General features: G+C 42.9%; 1 protein-coding gene across 1 annotated transcript; it reads right to left on the reverse strand.

Annotated features, from left to right (window-relative positions):
* Nucleotides 1-1,297: 1,297 nt before the first annotated feature.
* LOC8027127 lies at nucleotides 1,298-22,262 on the reverse strand. Its single transcript, XM_042290604.1, has 5 exons — nucleotides 22,215-22,262; nucleotides 15,584-15,640; nucleotides 10,026-10,120; nucleotides 5,380-5,475; nucleotides 1,298-1,615 (listed from the first exon to the last, which is right to left on the reverse strand). Exons 1-5 carry the CDS (start codon nucleotides 22,228-22,230, stop codon nucleotides 1,298-1,300), a joined length of 582 nt encoding a protein of 193 aa, XP_042146538.1. The 5' UTR covers nucleotides 22,231-22,262.
* Between the last annotated feature and the right edge of the window lie 511 nt (nucleotides 22,263-22,773).

A 22,773-nucleotide genomic window follows, 5' to 3' on the forward strand; every position in this document is an offset into this window, starting at 1 on the left:
TTAGAAGAAACTCGCAAATTAATTCATTGATATCTGAAAAAACTAACTTTTTTCTACCTTTTTTAATTTATCTTGTCTCTAATAGTGATTGATGTCAATACCGAAATTACAACATAGCTAAATAAAAGAATCCTCAAAAACTTAAATAGCTGAATTTAACTAAATAGACCACTTACCATGACGAATAGGCAGTTATCTAATATCAGCTGAGCCAGATAAATATATGGTCAAGAGGGAACTTGTTAAACTCTCACCTACTCTTTAAAAATATATTCGAATTAATATCAAACACATATTTATACGCATAAAATTCGAAACAGATATACTTTAATGACCTCCTCTACAATGTTTTTTATTTACGATGATTATTCAAGTATAAATGAGAATTTGGTTTTTATTCTTAAACTAGAGACATTGCGTTAAAAATAGCTCCATGTTCACTTTAATGCAGGAATTCACTCTTCTGTACTGTGTCAGCATTACTTTTTGTTCTTGGGAAAACATTCGTACGAGGCTCACATTCTCAACCTATATGGGCACGAGTTCAAAAAGCACCTCTAAATATAAAACACCTTCGTAAAATAATCGCAACAATTAAAAAAAAAAAAAATTGACGTACGTTGAAGTTAAACGCACACGCAATGAAATTTCAGTAAGATTTGTGACATACTTCCATTCACATTCCGACCGGAGCATTGCTGCTATTTTTATGTGATATACAAACACCAAAAGATGCTTGCCGTGTCTCGGATTGCCTAAGATGTGAGAAGGTTTAATCAATTCAGTTGAATAGTCCCGCGTCTTCTCCTTGTGATCCCAGTGCTCACAACCAGAAGCCATTAATTTATAGGGCCACTGTTGAGTGGTTGGCAAATGTTTCTATTCGATCACGAGTTTTAAACACCTATACTAGAAAGCCACGGAAGAATACTGAAGCAAGTAAACCAAGGAATAAGGAAACTACTCTCTACGAGGTTCTTGAGTTATCCACAAACTACGGTCCTTGCTTTATTGATACCCTCACTTTCCAAACGGAATGACAGCTTCATATGAAGGAATGTAACACAATATTGGCCACATGTATTAGCATCAGCTCTGCCCAGCGGTAAAATATAAGGCGCGTGAAAAAAAACAAAGCAAAATGGTTGCCCTCACATTAGGCGAATATCGTAAAGATCAATTCAGCACAAATGTCATAGTTCACAAAGAACGTAAAGCTAACATCAATTTTTAATATGAGTGTGCTTAACACCAAAAGTAGCAAACAGGGCGCGGCCTTTCTATAGAAAGATACGACCTAAAAAATGCTACCTCCCCCAACATAGGCGTTTCGGCTCTGCTCTTTTTCCGGTTTGATATTCTCTCCATGTTCCACCTGAGGTTCCTCCGTCTTTAAGTCTTCCGTCCCTTCATTTTTACCACCCTCTTCATTTTCTTTTTCAGTCACTCCCTCATTATCTTCTTTCTTTTTTTCTCCATCTCCCGCTGCATTCTCCTTATTTTCCTTCTCGCCATCTTTACCACCCGGGACATTCAACGTTTTATTATATAGAGGACTGGACGGATGCTGGCAATCTTCATTTATGCACTTGCCTATCACTTCTCCAAAGTTGTACTGCAAACAAAAAAGACAAAAAACAGACGCATTTTTGTCTTCAATTCTCAATAAGACATGCAATGAAATGTCTAGGAAGCAATTGTTTAAATTTGTGTAGATGACATCAAACGGCACTTGACGTTAGAGCATCAAGTCGTGGTGTCACGTGACCCCATATTACGTAACCGCCACGTCACGTCCCATACTGTCACACCCCACCGAGACGTCACGGGATGTCACATGCCATAGTGTAACGTACCATCACGCAACGTGACGTTAACGTGAGGAGACGTTACTCAACATGGTGTATGCACAGATGCGCGGATGGGCGTACACAAAGAAACAAACTTCCGTGATTAGAGGCTTCCGTCATGAAGCCTTCCATACTTTATTATTAAGGAGCGAAATTCGATGTAACATTTTATATGGTAGCGCTTTCCCAATATTATGCAGAATAGACTTTTGCTGCACAATCATCGTAAAGAAGTTCAATTTTAAAATTCAATAACAGCTAACAGTCTCTCAGTACACGCAACAGTGAGCCTAAGGTAACTTGAATTATGTATAGTGTTTTATTAAACAAAGATATTTTATATGTAGTATCAGAATAAACCAATGATACCTTGAGCATTATGCTATCGGCAGCATCGGGCGTCCGGACATGGTAGCGATATGGTGATCACAAAACGAATTACCATCAATTTAAAGTTTATACTGCCTGATTATCACTCTTAGAGGAGCAATTAAGACGTTTCAAGGCAAAGGCTCAGGTCTTGTCTTCTACCGGGTTCAATCGAGAAAATTAAACCCTGCACTTTGTCACCCAAAGATGAAGCAATGAATAAACTACGCAAAGCCGAAAGCTGACACCCCGCGAGAATGTGGCTCTAGATTAGTTGTTGATAAAAAGAAAGTTTGAGCACATGACGTTACGTGTATTATGCAATACAAATGATAAACAAATCTTTTTTTTTTTGAGTAAATGTCCACCTAAGCCTAATATTAATAAAACCTATATTTGTGACCGGTTGGGCCTGAAAAAAGTCCACCGTTTCGAAACTACAAAACAAAAAAATTTAAAGCTGCGCGCTGGAGGATACACGAGGGTGTGCGGGTTTTGCAACCAGGTGCGTGACCCGTGGCTAACCTGCAGCTGTCATTTCTGCCCACGATGTTTCGCTACCTGGGTCCGCTACAAAGGGTTAAGTCGCTTCATTTTTTTTTTAATTTTATTTAGTACATGTTTGCCACAACGAACAAATACGTCGTACAAAAGATAAATCTCAGAAACCCACAGCCTCCCCCTGGTCAGCGTGACCGGGTTAAAAAACTTTGAGGGAGAGAAGTTTTTCAAGAGCAGGCATCCATTCGGACTGCACACTCTGCCTCTTGTACACTTTTTGATGTAAGCAACACTTTTAATAGAATATCACCTGACGGGCCGAGCGTCAACGTCAGCGTGCTGCACAGCCATCCTTCACTTCCACATACTGGGCCCATGAGAGTATCATAAACATATCATAGGGCACGCACCCTTCGTTGTCGACAGGCAAAAAACGAACCCGACTGGGTGATATCGGGATATCCTATTTGAGGGTGCGCTGTGGTATGTCCCAGTGAAATATTACGTACCAACAGTCCATAAATATATGTTTCATTGTTCCGGATTTTTTTACACAGAAGGCAGTTGGTCGACCAGGGTACGAATATCTCGTTATTTTCAAGGCAAGGTTTACCGGGGGACGTGCCACTATGCAACTGAAAAATAACGCTTTTACCGATGGCCGCACCGGCATTCTTTTAACTAGTAAGTATATATTTGTCGGGGCCTTTAAGGTACGGAGAGTGATACAGAGCCACTGATGGACATTCGTTGTCAAGTTACTTCCGGGTGGCACTTCCATCGCTCTTTTGCCTAATAGTTTTAACAACGCAGTCTCCTCTCGTCTTAATTTTTTTCAGATAAAAGCATGGAGCCGAAATAGGTTTACTAAACTCCATTGATAACTACCGCATATTTTGTCAACGGCCAACGCATCTTTTATCTGCAAATCAACTTTAAAAAATAAGTCTAACTGGAACGGTTAGGGAACATTTATCTGATTTATTAGCCTTAAATATTTGTTTGAAATATTAAGATCGTCAGAAAGACCGGGCTGCATATTAAATTAGTGATTGTAATTTCTAAGATATCACTAAATACAATAAAACAAGGAACATCACATTGGTGGTGCAAAAATTTAGTTACATTTATATTGTTTTCGCAGTGTTTATAGTGTTTCTTTATTATACATGCAGGAACTTGAAAAGATCGAATGTATTAGGTTATATATACCAAAGAAACACTTATACAGATTGGAAGACTATAAACTTATGTATTCTATTCAGCATGTATCAAATATTCGAACAGTATTCTAATCAAAACTTCAACCCTCCTAGATTAATGGGAGGTTCAGGTGGTGAAAACTACTATTCACAAATAAATAAGGCGCATCGAGAGTTTAGGATGGCACTTTTTCCAACCTATACATGCATTGATAACGCCATTGTTCCTAGAAATATCTGGTAAATAGAGCTAACCATCAATAGTTTTCCCGCAAGTTTATCTCCAACTTCAAAAATTAACCATTCGAAATCATGCTTTAGAGCGAACCTCTTAGGTGCCCGTTTGTGGGTTGAGTGGCGTCGGCGTCAGCGTCGGCGTCGGCGCAACCACGTGTGGCATTATGAGCCATTTCCCATAATGAAGTCACAGGTTACGTCACGTGTGATATCACGGGGCCAAAACTTTTCTGCTAAACTTGGCGTGAAAATATTTCGCTAAATTTGGCAGGAAATGTTTCTACTAGATTTCGCGGGAAAATATTTCGCTAAGTTTTGCGGGAACTTTTTCAGCTACATTTAGAAGGGAATTTTTTTGCCAAATTTATCTAGGAAATGGACGTTACGTGACCTGAACACCAATTCAGTTTCCCCGCTAAATTTAGCGGGAATAGTCTAGCTAAATATCCCACTAACTTAAGAGGAAAAATGTTGCTAAATTTCCCGCTAACTTTAGAGGAAAAATGTTGCTAAATTTCCCGCAAAATATAGATGAAAAATTTCTCCCTACATTAAGCGGTGATATTTTGCTTAATTTAGCGGGAAATTTAGCGATAATTTCCTACTAATAAGGAAGGGAGGAGGAAAGGAGGATGGGAGGGTACGGAGGAGGAGCAGGGACGTACCTTCTCCACCGTTCCCTACCCTCGTCTTCCTCAAGAGCAGCGCTCTAAATCGGCATCACAGAGGATTGTAAACGTCTTTCATTTTTTTTCTGTCGTAATGTAAAAAGGGCGTTTTATCAACTCAAACTTCCATCTTGTTTTTATTTTGTAAATTTATTTGTAGAGACATCTTTTTCACTAGTAACATACGTATCTGTGGAAACATATGCTCCACATGAAATACTTAACCGCAAAATATTATTACAAATGAAATCGACAGTGCCACTTTGATGGCTGGTGGTAGTGGGAGCTATTATAAAGTTAATCTTAGCAGCTGTTAAGACTAGCTTAGGGTTGCGGACATATAACTAATTTCAACCACCATGTATCTGACAGACGAACTGCGTTTGATTTGGAGTTGCTCGAGTAAAAATAGGACCTTATTATTTTTAGCAGCAATCGATATTTCTTCATGGGAGAGAAAGTTTGTGTGTTTATTTTCAATAGAGTAAACATGCTTATAGATAACGCTTTAAGGAAGTTCAGAGCCGTCCAAATAATTTTACTGAGACTTACCTTGCACGGCGTTCCTTCCGGATAGAACATTAATGCAAAGTAGTCGTCGTCTTTGTAAGGATAACAATAGTAATTACAGTGCAGAACGGGTTCAGTCTGAAACAAATAAAAAAAATATGAACTATACAAACTACGTAGGAAGCCTTGTATATGCAAGGCACACTACGCGATACCTTGTGCGCCAATGGCCCAGAGGCGCCCCGGCATATTTTTTTCTATACGGTAATTACAGAATGCGCACTAAAAATGAGCCAAGTCCCTCCAGCGCAACACCGTATGACGCGTTCAATCAATACCACCTAAAATGCAATGCCTGCGGCTTCCCTTCATCCTCCTCCTCCCCCTCTTAAGTCTGCCCCCCCCCCCCCAAAAAAAAAAGAAAAAAAAAAGTCATTACGGGTGGGTTTACGCAGCGCCGCCTAACTTGCGTCAGCGTCGCTGCCTGGGCGTCTTGTAACTTCCCACAACGAACGCAAAGCTACAGCACGGCGATGCCAAGACTGACGTGTCTTCCGGTTTGCGACAACCGTGGTCAAGCTTCAGCGTCTTTGCCACTTGAGGCGGTTTGGGGATCCATTCACAAGGCCGTCATGCGCAGGCATTCTATTTTAGCTGTAGTGTTTAAACATCCTCCAGCGCATTTTCGCGTGCGAGGCAAATTATTTATTTAGAAATAAAGAAATTGCCTCGAAGACGAAATTACGCTGACGTATGTTTAAACAATGCCAGCTAAAATACAATGACGGCGGAGGCGCCTAAACGGAACTTCGGTTATTCGAGCCGCCACGTTGAGGGTGACGTTTAGGGCTGGGGCAGGTTTGCAAAAGCTGCTCCAGCAATTTTTCCCTTTTTTATAACGAGGAAAACAAGTCTAACCTATTGGTCTTTCTACAGGAATGCGAGCTGGCTTGTATACTTTGCTACCCCCAGAATCTATACCGTAGAGCGTTATCGGTAGCTTGAAATAAACCTACTATGCATGCACCGAATTTAAGCAGTTGTGTTGCTGATATTTGGTCGAACAGTGATTCCGCCGTTTCGTTTTGCCGTGGCCTACTGACTTTTAACAGTCCCTGACATAAAGAACAAACAATTGAGGCTAATTGCGATGCAAGCGCGTTGGAACAGCCGGTTTCAAACGTTAACTGTCTTGCGATTTTATGTTTCATTACAATTTATCTTAAATTTATATTTACCACATTTTAGTACGTCCCAGTTTTCTTCTTGCAGCACAGCACAAACATACTGGTTCGGAAATGTGGTCGGAACGTACACTTTGGCGAAACATATATAGAAAGCATGCCTCCAACGAAATGTGCGCTTTATATCGGCGAGTTTGGGGTGCAATTCTATTTCGTCCCACAGGCGCTGGAATACTCACGCGCGCGTCTCTGAGTTTGCAGAGCACGGTGCTGTCATGCTTAGGTAAGGCGTTCAAACCTCACTAGACCAGTTTTCACACTTTATCAATATTTGATCTGGAAATCTGCAGTTCCTTCGAGGCTGTGATCGCGTGTTATCACCCAGCATCAGTATAATAGCGCGTGCATGAAAACAGCGCGACCCATTTATTTCTTGTGGTGAGGTGCTGAGCGGTCAAACCTACTTTGTAACTACAGTGCTTTTTATTTACTTAGTTTATTCAAAAGTTGAGCCTTTGTGACCTATGATATGTTTCGTGACATCTCTGCAATAAAATTTAATGATTTAAACATTGCTTTAGTACACTGCCACCTCTCGGCACAGTCCGCCTACTGATCCACCCAATGTGCAAACGAGCCTCTTTTTTATGTTCTATTCTCTACGCTGTACTTTAGTTGAACTTATCCGCCCTTCATTAAAGCCACCAAGATATTAAGTTGTGAAATGTCTCGAAGCTGTGCCCATAGTAGTTTCATACTTCCTGTGTGATCCAACCTCCAAATCAATCCACCGATAAATAACTGACCATATTCAGGTATATCGAGCACACGGTAGAAACTAACAAAAAAAATATGATTGGTGTTTTAACTATAAAAAATAATTTACAAAACATATTTAGCTCTCAGCGGTGCCTTTAAGGGGCGATTTTGTATTGCTAGGTGCTCTTATCACTCTAAAAAAAGCCCGTGCGTATACTTTCCCGCACAGCACTTGGAGAGCCAATCACCGCAACTTACGGAGGCATCTCAGTGAATGACGATGCCGAAACATATGTTTAGACGAAAAAACGCTGTCTGAGTCGTGACATTAAGCAATGCAAAACGTCACGCTTGCATTGCTTAATATCACAACTCAGACTGCGTTTTTTGGTCTACACACATGTTTCGGCATCGTCATTCGCTGAGCTGCCTCCGTAAGTTCCGGTGATGGGCTTTCCGAGTGTTGTGCGGGAAAGTAGACTCACGGGATTTTTTTTAAAGTGATAGTGTTGAGAGCTGCATTTCATTTTACAAATATGTCTGCATGGCCGCCCGAATAAGCACACAAGAAAATTAATCATCCTACATTTTAACTATGTACTAGTAAAAACCGCGTTTGCTTTCCGATGCAGACCGAATTAATTTGGACAATAAACTCTAACGGCGCGTTCACACTGGAAGCGGATCCGCGTTCGCGAAGCGGATCCGAGCGTTCTCAACCGCAAAGCGGCTAGGATTGAGCGGTTGGAGCGCGTTTTTGCCAACCGCTTCGGGACCGATTTCTCCCAACCGCTTTGAGGAACCGCAAAGCGGCAACCAATCACAACGCGACGCTGACGTGACGTCAGTGACTTTCGAAACAAGATGACACCCGTCGCTGGTGAGGCGTCCAAGGCGCTGTAGTCCTAGCGCTGTAGTCTTAGCTTTCGACAAGTCAACGTAGAAACTTGATGTTTACGTCCGTCACTTGAATCCGCCGCGAAAAAAATTGACTCGTAATTTTAACGGGCTTCGCACCGGTGATTTGGTTCGGGTAAGAGTTTGTTTATTATTCCGGGTGCCACAGCCCAAGCTCGCTGCCTTCTTAATCTCTGCCTGTAGAACGTCGGAACCCGCCCCTGATTGACCGAAATGTCAGCTTTTCTACCCACTAAGTCGCGTGAACTGTTGAAAGCTTTCGACACCATGCATGACCACCCCGAAGGCCGACAGAGACGTCGTGAGCTTGATTGCGTGGCCAACGCACAACCGCGGACGGGCAGGGTACCTGCGCTAGCTCGACCTGTAACGTTTGCTACTAATATAATAACTAAAGGGAACCTACTCGAGGAATAAAGCGTACGTACCAGACAATGCAGAGGTAATCCATACGGCGTTTATTGGAGCTTAATGTCAAACAAACAGTAGACTCGATCGACGAGCGAATGACGAGAGGAAAGTCCGCCACCAACGAAGCCACGACCGGCTGCCGAACACATTCCCCCGCACCACGGTCCGCCCCACCGCTCACAACTTCAAAAATGATAAGAGCGAACAACAACGAGGGGGGAAAACTGGCCCTCTATCCTAAAAACAAGGTCAGCTATTCATGCGGGAAGGGTCCACTTCGAAGAAACGGTCGGGGGCATCCTGTTCTGAGTCAGCAAGGCGCGCCTAGCTGGGCTTTGCTTGTGGGCGAAGTCGAGGGAATCACAGGCGAGTTTGGCGGGTCCATGCTTCGTTTTTCGCTGCCTGAACTCGTGATGCGTGCGAACATCCCGGAGAAATATATTCCGAGTGCCAAAATAGCGAAAGTTTTGCTTTGGATATTGAATTAAAGTGGATTTTGGATTGTAAAACAGGGTTGCCAAACGCAAGTCTCAAAAGATCACGCGTGATCGCTGAGGAACCGCCAACCGCCTCTCGGTGTGTCTGAACGGGGTCGTTCGCAAACCGCATCCGCGACCGCTTCGCGAACGCGGATCCGCTTCCAGTGTGAATGCGCCATAAGACGTGTCTTCAGCAAAACCCAGGGATCCTGAGTTCAATCCCCATTCACGCCTGTTTCGCTCTGGAGGAGTATCGTACCGGCGTGCGGTCGTGTATTACTACAGCGTGATGCACGTTAAAGACCGCTAGCCAGGAGTCGTAAATTTCTCATATACAGAGTAAACCAATGTCGCTGTACCTCAAAGGCAGACCAGCCTTACCGCTCATTCAGACTGGAAGCGGATCCGGATTCGACAAGCGGTTGCGGACGGGGTTGTTTAAAGATCCAGTACAATTGCACGCGCACTCGATGACATCAAGTGCGCGTGAAATTGTACTGGATCTTTATAAAACCGCGTTCGCAACCGCTTTGCGAACGCGGATCCGCTTCCTGTGTGAATGAGTGGCTACGGTGTTATACAAATGTTGTCTTTTTTTCTTTTTTTTGTGGAGGGTGGGGGGGGGGGGGGGGGGGGGGAGAGGTGGTTAGTCCATTGTATTTTGGTTTGAAATATCAATCTCTAAGCTTCTGTTTGAGTTCAATCGCCTGTATCAAACTTCTAAATGTTTCGAATTACGAAATGCGTTTGTTGTCTACTAGCATACCCTTACTAGATACCCCTGTATCGCTGTACACAAGAAATGCCGGCCACCCGGTCAGTATCGCAACTTTTATTGGTGATTCAACCATTATGTTGCACTATGAAGAGCGTGGTGCCCTTTTCAAGACTGTCCACTTCAAAGCAAAAACGCTTTTAAGGAACGCATTGAACCCACCACTTGTTTAGCATCCGCATCCCTTTTTTCACATGATCGATCTTCTTCTTCCTCGGGTTTAGGTGATGGAGCGCAGTTCGTAATCGGCAGCAAAGCTAAATAAACATTTAGAAAAAATGTATTAAATGCTAATAAACAATATGGCTTGCGATAAAAGCGCCTGGGTAGGGATATCAATCAACACATACTACTCTTCGTGATCAACCTGGAAACAAATATTTTAACTCTAATGATCTGTGTGTCAAAGAATGCGTTCACTCTATAATTATAAGGTGTTTTCAACAGTAAAAAAAGAACCTTGGGTGATACCTCATTTAGAAGTTACTAACGAGGAATAGCAAGCATGGAAAAAAACATTGAAGGTGACTTTCCTCTCCAAAGTACTGCAATGCATGCAATGCGGTATTGTAGAAGCTATCCGTTCAAGTTGTTTCAAACACATTAAACATTGACTTTTGGCAGAAGATATAAAATATATTAAGTGCTCATAAAAAATATGACCCGATAAAATGCCTAAGTAAAGCGATGAGTGAACATTTAGAGCTTTCTCGATCAACCTGCAAACAAATGTGTTAACTCTGATCATCTCTGTGTATATTATTGTGTTCATTCTTTCATTATTTGGCCGCTAAATATAGCGGGGAGACCAAATCGGTGAATAGGTCACGTGACGCCGATTTCCCGCTAGATATAGAGGGGAAATTAATTTGATATATAGGTGACATGACACCAGGTTAAGTGACGTGAAATTGCACTTCAAATTTATCAGGCAAACACACGGACGAACAAAGAGACGTTCTCTATAAAACATTCCATGCTTTTACATACTCGAAAAATATCCCGTGCTTCTACATTCAGCAGAGCACTGGGAAAGCCAAGTGCTGTCGTTTAGGAAGAGCGCAAGCTGAATCACAAGAATGTGTAAACGTTTTAACTTAAAATGTCGTACAAAGTGATAATACACGGTGCACCGGTTTCTCATTCATCGCTTTCATGGTTATCGTGAGTCTATGAGTTACAAGGCAAAATGTGCTTAGGGCGGGGCAGGCGTTGTACTTCGCAGTGACTGCTTCACGAGTGCCGTCAGCAAAGTGGACCTAATAAATTATTAAAGCATGAAAGGATTTTTATGATACCTCCCAATTCCAAAACTTTGTCAGTTCGTCCGCGCATTTTTTGCTATATTCAACGGGGAATTCGAGATCCCGTGACCCGACATCATGGGGCGTGCAGACCAGTTCAGTTTCTCCACTATATTTTGCAGAAAAAAGTGTCGTCACTTGACCTATACTCGTTTGCAAGCATGGCGTCCCTGTTGGTGCCCTATGCGTCAAGCAGGTACAGCACGCGCGCGGAGATGGCTTTGGCAGGCTGGCAATTTCCCGTGCTTCCACACACGAGCAGGAACATGGCGCCGGCGAAATGCCGTTTGCAATCGTCTATACAACAATTCAGTTTCCCGCTAAATTTGGCGGGAAAGTGGCGTCATGTGACGTCATTTGACGACACGTGACGTTAACAGCTTAGTGAAGTTAACGGCACGTGATCTATACGTCAACTAAGTTTCCCCACTTACTAAAAGAATTCACGTCTTCGGACCAAAACATGCATTCAGCTCCTTCGCTAAACGTAGCAGGAAAATGACGTCACGTGACATATACAACAATTCAGTTACCCACTAAATTTAGCTGGAAAATTCACATATCGTGACCAAGAAATCACTCCAGTTTCCCCGCCAAATTTAGTGAGAAAAATTGACACCGTGTGATTTCTACAACCATTCAGTTTCCCCCGCAAAGCTGGAAAATATGCGTCACGTGAAACACCAAGTTTCTCGTTAATTCCCTCACCAATTCCCTATAATGGATGTCATGCTTTATAGGAGTTTAAAGTTAAAGGCCGTTGCCAATTGTTTTTTCATTAACTATTAGAGTGCGATACCACATTCCGACGTCCTCAACTTGCTCCAAACTGAACCAAAACATTGCCAGAATTATTGTCAAAATATAAATTGGATCACCTATTCAAATATTAACCTTTACACATATTTTTAAAAGAATTTGTGCTGACTGCCAGTACAGTTGTACTTTGCACTAGAATGTGCACCTCGATATCGAACACTGGAAAAATTACCTATTGTGGTTACAGCAACCGGTGCGACGGAAATATATATATATATATATATATATATATAGCCTTTGCAAACACGAACACAACACAAAAGAAACGGTTTTTCTTCTCAGTTATATACCCACGCCTTTGACCTCCCGCCACCCCATGCCCGTCATATATATATACCGGGTGTTTTTGCGAAGACTTTCAAAAATCCTAAAAATTAGGGCGATTGAAAAAAGAAGAAACTCTCTTCGGGAACAAACTACCAGCCACGGCGGACGTCAGGAATTGCCAAAAACCTACTAATTAGCCAGATAATTAATTAAAACTTGTTAATTCACTTTTTATTAGGGGAAATAGACATATGGTTCCAATTAGAAAGTTGCTGAGCGTTATCGAAAACCACTAAATCAGTCATTTTCAGAAAGACTTTGAGCGCTTGAGAAGAGTAGTAGCGCACTAAAATTACCACTCGTGGAGCAGGTACAAGGCTGGGGCTAGATAAGAGGCGGAAAAATCGCGCGGGCGCCATACCGCATCCGCAACCGCTAGCCTTGTACCTGCTCCACGAGTGGTAACTTTAGTGCGCTACTACTCGCTACTACTCGCTACTACGCGCTCAAAGTCTTTCTGAAAATGACTGATTTAGTGGTTTTTGATAACGCTCAGCAACTTTCGAATTGGAACCATATGTCTATTTCCCCTAATTAAAAAGTGAATTAACAAGTTTTAATTAATTATCTGGCTAATTAGTAGGTTTTTGGCAATTCCTGACGTCCGCCGTGGCTGGTAGTTTGTTCCCGAAGAGAGTTTTTTATTTTTTCAATCGCCCTAATTTTTAGGATTTTTGAAAGTCTTCGCAAAAACACCCGGTATATATACATATATATATATATATATATATAACTGAGAAGAAAAAGCCCTTAGTGAAAACAGCAACAACGCACGATCTAATCTTCGACAGTTCAGCCGGAGTCCGGCCTTCGCCTGGCGAAGGCCGGACTCCGGCCGAAACGTCGAAGATTAAATCGTCCGTTGTTGCTGTTTTCACTAAGGTTTTTTTTTTTCTCAGTTATATACCCACGCCTTCGGCCTCCCGCCATGATGTCCGTTGTATATATATATATATATATTCTGCTCTGATTTCAGTTTTGTTTCACAGAAACAAGTTCCATTCAGATTCTGCGACGGAAGGAAATATTATGGCCCGTAAGGCTTCGTAAGAGTTTCTGTTTGAGCGCAACAAAGAATATAAATTAACCTTATAAAGAACAAATAATTATTTTCTTATAATTTATGTCATTACAAAGTTTTAGCAAGTGCGCATTTTTTCCAAAGATATAAATTTGCAGAATATGCACCACGAGAAAGAGCGACTCAAGGCAATGATCTCTGAAGCGGGGCGTCAAGTGTACACTGTAAAATGTGAAACCTCTGTTCTCATCAAATAAATTTTAACCCCAAGAATGACTGGTCCACGCTTACTTGTGCGGCTGGTACATCAAGGGAACCAAGGGCTACTTGCTTTAAAGTGTACAGTTCCTGGTGGCAAGTCCTTAGTTTCTCCCAGAATATAAATACACTCCTGGTTCTTGAACATTCGTAGACATGCTTGACTGCCCTTCAATAATGGCGACATACCGACTGCAGTTTTCTACTTCGCTGCGTGTAAGAAACACCGAGATACCTGTACTTTCCATTTGAACCGAAAACCATTAAGCACATTTTTTGGTTACTCCCGAACAAAATAATACATAATGTTTTGATTCTGCTAGCGTTCCGTCAAGAATATCGCGCTTTTTTTGTCTCGTTTTTTTATGTTGTTTTGTTCCGTTTCGACACTTTGCCCGCCAGGTTTTCTTTTCTCAGCGCAGATAAATAAAGAGGGAATAATTTCTGTACGTGTCGTTTTATACAGAGTCTTAGGTTTCTGAAGCGATAGCTTTACGGGCGACACTTCCGAGAGATCTCCAAATCGTGGGCTGTCATAGCCGTGCGCTCGAAAAAGGAAAAAAAAACAAAAACAAAAACGTTTCTCTCTTGGTTTGGCGCGAGGACTCCGAAATAAATTGTGTGGTCCCGCCTCAATGGGATCACTGCAACTACAGTCACCGATTCGCCGTCAGCTTAAGAAATTTTTAAAGCACGGAGACCATGTCACCTTATCATCGCTCCGCAGATAATGCCGTTAAGAACGCAGAACAATCGATTACGAAGCATTAGGCGTGAACATAAAAATACACGCCCTGCGATTCTTTATCTATCAGCGACGGGCGCAACTAAAAACGCCGCTGTGCTCGAAGTTCGCGATTGGCCAAGCCATTGCATCCTGTATTCTGATAATTCCTGCCCAATCGCTGGTTCTCAGTCAGCCAAATACTGCCAAGTACCGCAAGGCAGAGTCAGATCCCTGCGATCGCGGCGAGGCCAATCCTGGTCGTCTCTTCGCGAAAGGAAACCATAAGGGGGCGGCACCGAACATGAAGCCGGCACCACGTGGTTAAGCGCGAATACGCGACAGCTAGAAAAAGCGGGAGTGAGGTGCATCCATAGTTTATCGGGGACCACAGAAAACGAACATTTCAAGGCACAGTAGTATAAAAAAACATTCCTGCGGGTTCACTCTCCAGCAGTACACGGAGGCAGTTAATCACGGTGAAGAAGTGAGGAAGCGGAGGGCCGGCCGCGAATCAGGAAGCTCTGTATACAAATAACCATGCATGCGTCACAATTTTTAGACTCAATGTATTGTGAGATTTGTTATTCGGTGATATCCTTCCATTCTTTACCGTGGTTGGGCTGTCTTTGTGTTTCGCCAGAAAGGAAACTGACAGACCCTATTTCTTTAGGGTGTAGCGCCCTATTCTCGACCGCGCGCTCCTTTTTTGAGCCGGTTGAGCTTATGGCCCCTCGCCGCGGACCTTTTAATGCGAAGGCATTAACTGTCCCATGGAAGGAAGCCGTCGGTGTCTGTAGTAGGGAAAAGCGGTACCTAAATTTCCCTTCTCCCTTTGACTGAGCGAAGCGGCACCTAAAGTCTCATTGGCTGCGACGCGTCATATCAGATACATCGTCACAGAAGACTTGGAGCCGGCAGGTGTTCTGCGTCTGCACAGTGGGGGAGCATGATGCTCCCGCCGGAGCGCCATGCTAAAAAGGAAGGCGTGGCACGCTGCTTGAAGGAACGCGCTGCGTGTAGGAATGCTTTTGCATTCCTACCGATAAACCGACTTAAGTATCCTCCTGTAAAGTTTTTTCTCTCTCTTTCACTTTTTGTCTCTTGCTTGACGATCGTTCGTTTGAGCCTAAATTGTACAAGAGTATACACTTTTGCTGCGCGACCTAATAGCGCTGATCTTAAGAGATCAGCTGCAAACAAATTTGTTTTCAACTTGGAGATAGACGACTTTCACCACAATTCGATACTGATGCCAATATATTACCTGCTACAACAGCAAGAGCCGCGAATGCTTGAATCTTCATTGTGGCTTGTGAACCTCCTGGTGAAAGGTGCAGAAATCATGTTTACGATCATTATTTTTAAAGTCTACAAACTTAGGATAACGGTTCAATACAAACTACCACGCCCTAAACATGTGGAGTGCCGTATCTTTATATGTGTCGCGCTGTCTATCATACATGTAGGTTATAGAACATGTTTGACTTTTATATGCCTCATACTGTCAATCATAATGAAGAGCCATTATTTCGAAATCTAACATTTAAGTAGATCACTCACTTTCCATGGAACTTTCCTCAGACGCCCTAAAATTTCAGGTTAAAAATATATAGTTCAGATTATCGAAACATCACCCACCGTAATTAATATTGGCGTGATACACAATTCTGATTATGATGCGCACGCTTTAATCATTTTCAAGCAATATAATTCAATTATCATTCCTCGTCTAAATTTAGGGTTGATGTCTATGCATTTGTCTGAAAAATGCGGCTTCTGATTCTCGCTAGTATATCCGTCCCTAAAATCAGGACCAAACATGGACATCCACATATCTGCGTATCAAATACTGAACCTTTTAATACTCGAAACCACCTTCAAGCTCTTGCAAATTTAGAGATGTAAAGGTTCAGGAAACATTAAATAGACCAAAAAGGTTTTTGTTAGACGTTCAGAAACACTAATGTATACGAAAGTATACATCTGCTAGATTACTCTATGTACAAATAGAGAACGATTTGAACCAGTCAGTGTCAATGAACTCCGTGTCTCTATTTTTCTTTGCACGTTGATTGAAATTTGTGTCCGCTTCGTGATCAGTCTGTTAAGATCGGGTGTCTGCAGAAGTGCTGCTTCCAGCCAGTCTTTCGATATGCAACAGATGACCGATGAGGGGACATGTTGTCCTGTAGTTCCCTTCAGAGAGAAATTACAGAAACTTTCGTACGCAGAGGCAACTCACGTTGTCTTAGTCCTTAAGCAAAACGAATCCTGTTAAGGATTTAAAAAAACAAAAATTACTTCTCAGACAGCACCAGCCTTGCTTTAGCTTCATCAACATATATTTACCTTATACGTTTGGAAATATTTGAGTCCAAAAATCTATGTATATACATTTCGTGTGTGTATGCAAATGTATATATATATTCATGATACTGCAATTAACGCAAAAGTGCAAGTCGCGCACCAGTCAACTAGCTGTGTTTGGCAATTTGCGCTTGAACTTTGACCCCCTTGTTCCCCTTCTCCGGGGATCATTATTGTTATTCAATGAGAGGCGATATACATGCGACGTAGTAATGCCGACCAATTCAAGGATCTATATATGACCTAAAGTCACCGGATTCTTGGAGACTAGAGCCAAGCTCCCCGTATAGAGCCAAGCTCCCCGTATGGCCACCGCTTCGGTTCATGAAATAAGCAGTTATTCCTATACATCTCCATTCTTGGTGAGCCAAACTTAATTCGCTGGTGACGGGTAGCCTTATAGAGGCGTTTCTTGAATACCGAGATTTTGCTATCCACACACCGGCGAAAGGGGGTACATTTTCGTACCGCCACTACGTGCGGCGTCGGTGCTTCGAAGATATGAATGGAACGAAATGGCGATTGCCAAAGAAATAGAGACCTTTCGGAAAATTGCCTTATGAGGTTTTGGTCATCTGTATCTTACTAGTTCTTTGTGACCGGTTGGCCGGCAGGGAAGTTAAGGACACTGCTTTCCCAGGATCCAGTGACTGTAATTTAGCCAGTCCCGCGATAACAACTTGGCGCGTGAGTCGCGCTTCGTTAGCCTCTGGGTTAAACCGAATTATCCCATGTTTCAGTGAATGTTTGTTAGTCTTGCAATGGGCCATCAAACCATCTAACACATCAACGCTCGATATCCATGCCTCGTGTGATATTTGGAAGCGAATGGCGGCGCTGCACTGAGATGAGCGGATATAGAGTAGCCTCTGAAAGCAAATTGTGGTGCGGCACTAGCTCGTGGTTTTGAAGTACCTGAATTGCGCTTTCGGCAACAGTGAGTGTCGGCATGTGTAAGAAACGCCAAGTGTTAATTTCATATCCAGGCATTTTAGCTCACAGCGTGGTTTGGCTTCGCTGGGTTGTATCGCCCGCTTGACATCTCGGTCATTTTCGGGCCCATCTTATGCTTGCAAAAGACACCCTTGTGGTGTATCTGACCGTGACAGCTCAGGCCGTATACAAGCTTTTTCGCAAGTGCATTGGCATAGCCATCATGAAGCCTATACTACAGGAGGCTATTCATCAGCTCGTGCATTACTGTCGACGAGTTGCCGTGTCCCGCTCTGGAGTTCACTAAACATCTGCTGTATGGAAAGGAGTAAAAACATTTTTTTTTTATTTTCAAGGCCCGGATTATTTAGAGAGGTACTAGGGAGGGGAGATAACAAAACAAACTTGTGGTATATAAACGAGTCTAGTACATAAATGCAGTGAAAACATGAGCGGTCAGGAAATAGTAGAATGATAGTTTATCGCAATTACACACTGATGGACTGATGGTATAAATGCATTGGAGATGCGGGAAGGTGGTTCTACTCCAATGACATTTGTGGAATAGTTCAGTCGATGTATGCATTGCTGTGACTACTGATCTATAATGGGCTGGATGGCGCATACGCGCTCTCCGAGCCTAGCGGAAGTGAAGCCACCGTAAGTTTGACGCCTGTGCCAGAAATCGGGCGTTTGTGTGACTTACTAGTCCATTCAATGGATGATTTAGTTTCCTTGAGTTCGTTTAAAGAAGCCCGTTTTGAATCATATTCCCAGAACAAGTCATTTGAACCGGCGACAAATGCCCCCTTGGGACTCTAACTCGCCAACACAGAAAGTTGGAGATGAAATTTCGCGGAGCGCACCGATTGGACGTTCGCGAAAAGGGCACGAAGTGGTCGTCGTGGTAGGCCAATCGGAGCGCTCAGTCAACTTCAGCACAAACTTCGGAGGCCTGGATTATCTGGAATCTCAAAATGTTCACATCGAATGGCTTCCCAGAAAACTTCTCCGGCCTGCATGCTCTGTTACTGCTGATAAAGCAGCCTCTCTTGAGACGACAAGAAAACATCCAGCGCCCTGGAAGTTGTGCGAACCCACATGCAATATGGAAGGCATGTGAAGCGCTCACTTCGGCGGAGACCGATTACCTCGGGTGGATCCGTACCTGTTTGCTTAATGCGCCATCCAGCCCCGCGAGTGAAGATCAGGGGATACGAGAGGGATTATTTCCGACTTTGAATTAATGGTGAATGCGAGGGAAATATATGAAGAAGAGGGAAGCTTATCTTTAAGAGCAAGGTCAGCGTGCGTAATACATTTGCTGAAAAAAAAGCATAACCGAGATATTTTGCGACGCACCAAACAAGAAGACGAGATAGGCTTTGCTATAATGGACATGACCCTGGCGCTACGATGATAGATTCGCGCACCGCCAATTCAGAGAGCCTCAAGGTTCGACACCAGCGTACGTGTGAGACGAATCATTGATGCAGCGTATTCCAAACTAGCACGCACTTGGGTCTTAAATAAAAATTATTTCAAGGACAGGAAGGCTAATGTAAAATATATTTTCAAGTATTCGAGTGTAGAGCTGCGTTAACAGTTATATGAACAATATGAGTTCGCCCTGACAGGACAAATATTTGTAGGAAGTCACGGACTGCAAGGATAACATAACTGAGAGAGGATGAGGGGTTCTGAGGTAAATTATATATGTAAACAAGGAGTAGCAATGCGCCCTGTTGGACACCTGAGGTGACAGGACAGATGGAAAGCCGGATATGTTTGATAAGAACAGTTGTCTCTGATGCGTGTACATTATTGCAGAAGACTTAGGATAACCAATGGCTGCCATTCAAGAAGAGAACTCGGTGAATGACGTGCATACAATTTGCTTAGACCTCAAAAACAGCATGGGCTTTGACAGATCCTGACGGAAGTCTGTGACACGTCGTGCTCAGTGTAAAAGTGGAGTGTTACTTTATGTGTAAACATTCTTTCAGTACGATTGTACAAGCAGTAGTCGGACTCAAATAGCGCAAAATCGCTCTTAACTTTCGCTGTGCAAGAGCAGTCACTACATGCCGATTCTCGTTAGAATGCTAAATTTATAACGCGCACTACGCTTTTCAATTCGAGCCATTCGAACAAAACCTACTGTCTGTCTCGTCAATCGTTGAGCTTTCTCTGTAGATTGCAGTGGGGCGCAAGCCTCCGCGGTTGTCGCCGCGAGGGAAGCCAACCTCCACCTGCTTGTGGCGCGCCCTGCCAGTTTCATTGCTGCAACGGAGGCTCTGGCGAAACCCCCCCCCCCCCCCCCCCCCCCTGGGGTAGGGAACCCTAGCACTGGGGTTCCATATGTGGACGGGGGGGACAAAAAGTGCTGGAAACCCTAGCTTACCCCAATGGAGGACGGAGCCCCTGAGGCGGGGAGCGCAGCGTGGGACGTGGGACGGGGGGACGACGTGAGCCCGCATGACGTGGAACGACGACCCAAATGTGTGGACGCATGACGTGTGGCGACCTGAACTGAAAAAGGATGGAAGTGCGACGTGAAGCGTGTTGACATCTGGGGAGTAGGACGTGGAGTGGGTGACGTGAGTCGGCACGTGTGACGCGGTACGTGTGACGCTGCGTGGTGATCCGAGACGAGGCATCCATACAAGGGAAAGGCTGTCATAGAGGTGGTGCCTCTCCTATCTTCCCAAGTAGAAAGGCGCCCCCGCAGGATAACGGGCTTGGTATCCCCGCAGGATTGCGGGGGTGGTCTCCAGGGGAGCCGAGGGATATAAAAGTGATCACTGCGACGGGGCAGTTTGGTTCATGGTTGCCAAACAGTGACCGTCGGACCCGCTGTGAGACACACTCGTGTCTTCGTAGCGGAGCTGGACGGTGAGCCGAGCACGTGGCTACTTGTAGTACCGGTTGGTTTTCCCGGGCCGTTCCACTGGCTGTTACAACAGTTGGTTTCATTTATCCCCACTTAACTCCGATTGGCTTTTCCTGAATATTCCTACTTGATCATACGATCCAATTCATTTTTATTTGAATTGTCCTTAAATCGGCTGTGCCCTTAAGGCGGTACCTATGGAGGCATTTTTATTTTTCAATCTTATTAGCAAAGCCTCTCCTTATCAAATGTAGATTGTAGTTATGGTTCTCCAGAGTGCATTGCGAGAAAGACTTTGACACGGCGTTCGAAACTCCCCATCGTAATTTCATCTTTCGCGACCATTCAAGAACGTTCTCGTAGAATTATATAAAGTATCGCTTGTTCCTGTGTTGTACGCTCTAGACTATGCAGTCTGTATAAAGGAAGCTGAGACTGGCAACACGAAAGCAGTGACACCTGTGACGCAGAACACTCGATACATTTTGTTTTAGTTACAAGGCACAAGTTTGCCTCATTAAACGTGTATATTGTTTTCACTTCAATCTATGTTTCTGTCCGTGACGATTCATAACTGTGAAAATAACCTCTTCGCTTAGAAAAGGCAGAGCCGTTTTTTTTTTCCAACATATATTTCTTGGTTTTTTAAAAATGACAGCGCTTATGCTGGCATGTAAACATGTCCAAGAAAGCTTGTTAAGTTTTTAATTTTTTTTTCATTTTTTATTTTTAACGTATTTAGTACTTCTGACCATACTATTCCAATCTAATATTTTCAACTTTTGGTAAGATATGATGTCTTCAGCTGATTAGTAGTATTCATTTCATACGGTTTTCTACTACCACCACAAATATGTGGTGATTGATAGGACGTTGACGGCTCTGGATAAACTCATAAAGTTGTGTACAACGAAGATTGCTCACAGCCTGCGTTCCACAGAACCACAATGTACCAACGTGTACGCAAACGATTCTGTTTATCAGTACAAAGTACGCTCTATAGAGCGTACGTCATGTATAATAACAATCATATTTCTTACTCATGATTATAACAAAACTTGTACCCATTGATAAATTGGCATGTTAACTTTTTCAAAATTCCCCTCCTAATTCCGCTTGAACAAACATGTCAGAGTGCGTATAAGGTTCTCACTCATAAACGCGAAGCATATTAATAGTGTTTATATTATAATGAAGAGCTAAGAGGAAGAAATTAAATATTTCATCCTGCTTAGCTGCATTCTTCTGCAACTTTGGTTTTATCAAAAAATAATGTCAAATGTTTTGTCGAGAAATTCAAAAAGCTAATCGGCCAAAAAAAACAACATTTTAGCGACAAAAGTGATTCAGTGCCACAGTTTATTCGTGAAGTCAAGTTTGGAAATCAGATATTTTAAAAGAAAACTAAAAGCTATCAGCATACAAAACACAAATTCGCGTCCACGCCTAATTAGAGCCCCCGAACATAAGTTGTTCTCTACACAATGCCAATATGATTAGTTCCCCCTGAAACAATCAGGTGAAAGTGTTTCGTGTAGAATTATGTGCCATCAGCACAGCGGGGCCCGGGCAACATTACAATGCAACGGAAGCATTCTGTGTTTTTTTTTCTTTGTCAATATCTACTTTACTTCAATTTGTTTGTCAAAGGTATAACGAATATCTAGATATTTAATAGAAATTGTCAACGTCAGTAACTTACCGTAGACCAAAGGCATCGTACCACTGTTTCTGTTGAAAACCAGAGGCCGCATCTCTGTTGAAAACGTCTTCCAGACCAATATATAACAAAAATGCAGCTGTTATGCGATGTAAACGCGCATGCTGTGAACATTTTTTTCTTTTATATGTTATTTTATTTTAGGAGACAGAGAGCTTTCTTTCTTTTTTTTTTGTGATGGGCAGTCAATACATTCAAAGGGCAAAGACATCGTCCCGAGGATTGTGTTCAAAGCGTTATTCGAAGAATATATATATATATATAATATTGCATAATTAACTTTTTTAATATTGGGTTTAAGGGCATGCTTTCAATTAGAAAGTTGCTCAGCATCATCAAAAAACCCTAAATCAACAAATTGCAGCACGATAGAAAGCATGCGAAGCATTTTACGGGTTTCTGAAAAACCGCACGACTTCGACGGGTTTTTAAGTTTCGGTTTGCGATCAGAGCGCATCTCGGCCCCGGCGGCACCGCACCCCGTGGGGAAATAGTGCAACCAGCTTCTGCTGCGCTGTCATCGCGTGACGCAGCGGAGGTT

The sequence above is a fragment of the Ixodes scapularis genome, unplaced genomic scaffold, assembly GCF_016920785.2.
Source record: "Ixodes scapularis isolate PalLabHiFi unplaced genomic scaffold, ASM1692078v2 PGA_scaffold1__304_contigs__length_218370807, whole genome shotgun sequence".
NCBI lineage: Eukaryota > Metazoa > Arthropoda > Arachnida > Ixodida > Ixodidae > Ixodes > Ixodes scapularis.

Bases quoted from the DNA above. Each gene is read 5' to 3' on its own strand.
- LOC8027127 (XM_042290604.1), bottom strand. The intron at 10,121-15,583 runs GTAATATATTGG...ATGTTTATTTAG, and splicing joins GGCTCTTGCTGTTGTAGCAG to CTTTGCTGCCGATTACGAAC. The intron at 5,476-10,025 runs GTGGGTTCAATG...TATTTGTTTCAG, and splicing joins ATGCGGATGCTAAACAAGTG to ACTGAACCCGTTCTGCACTG.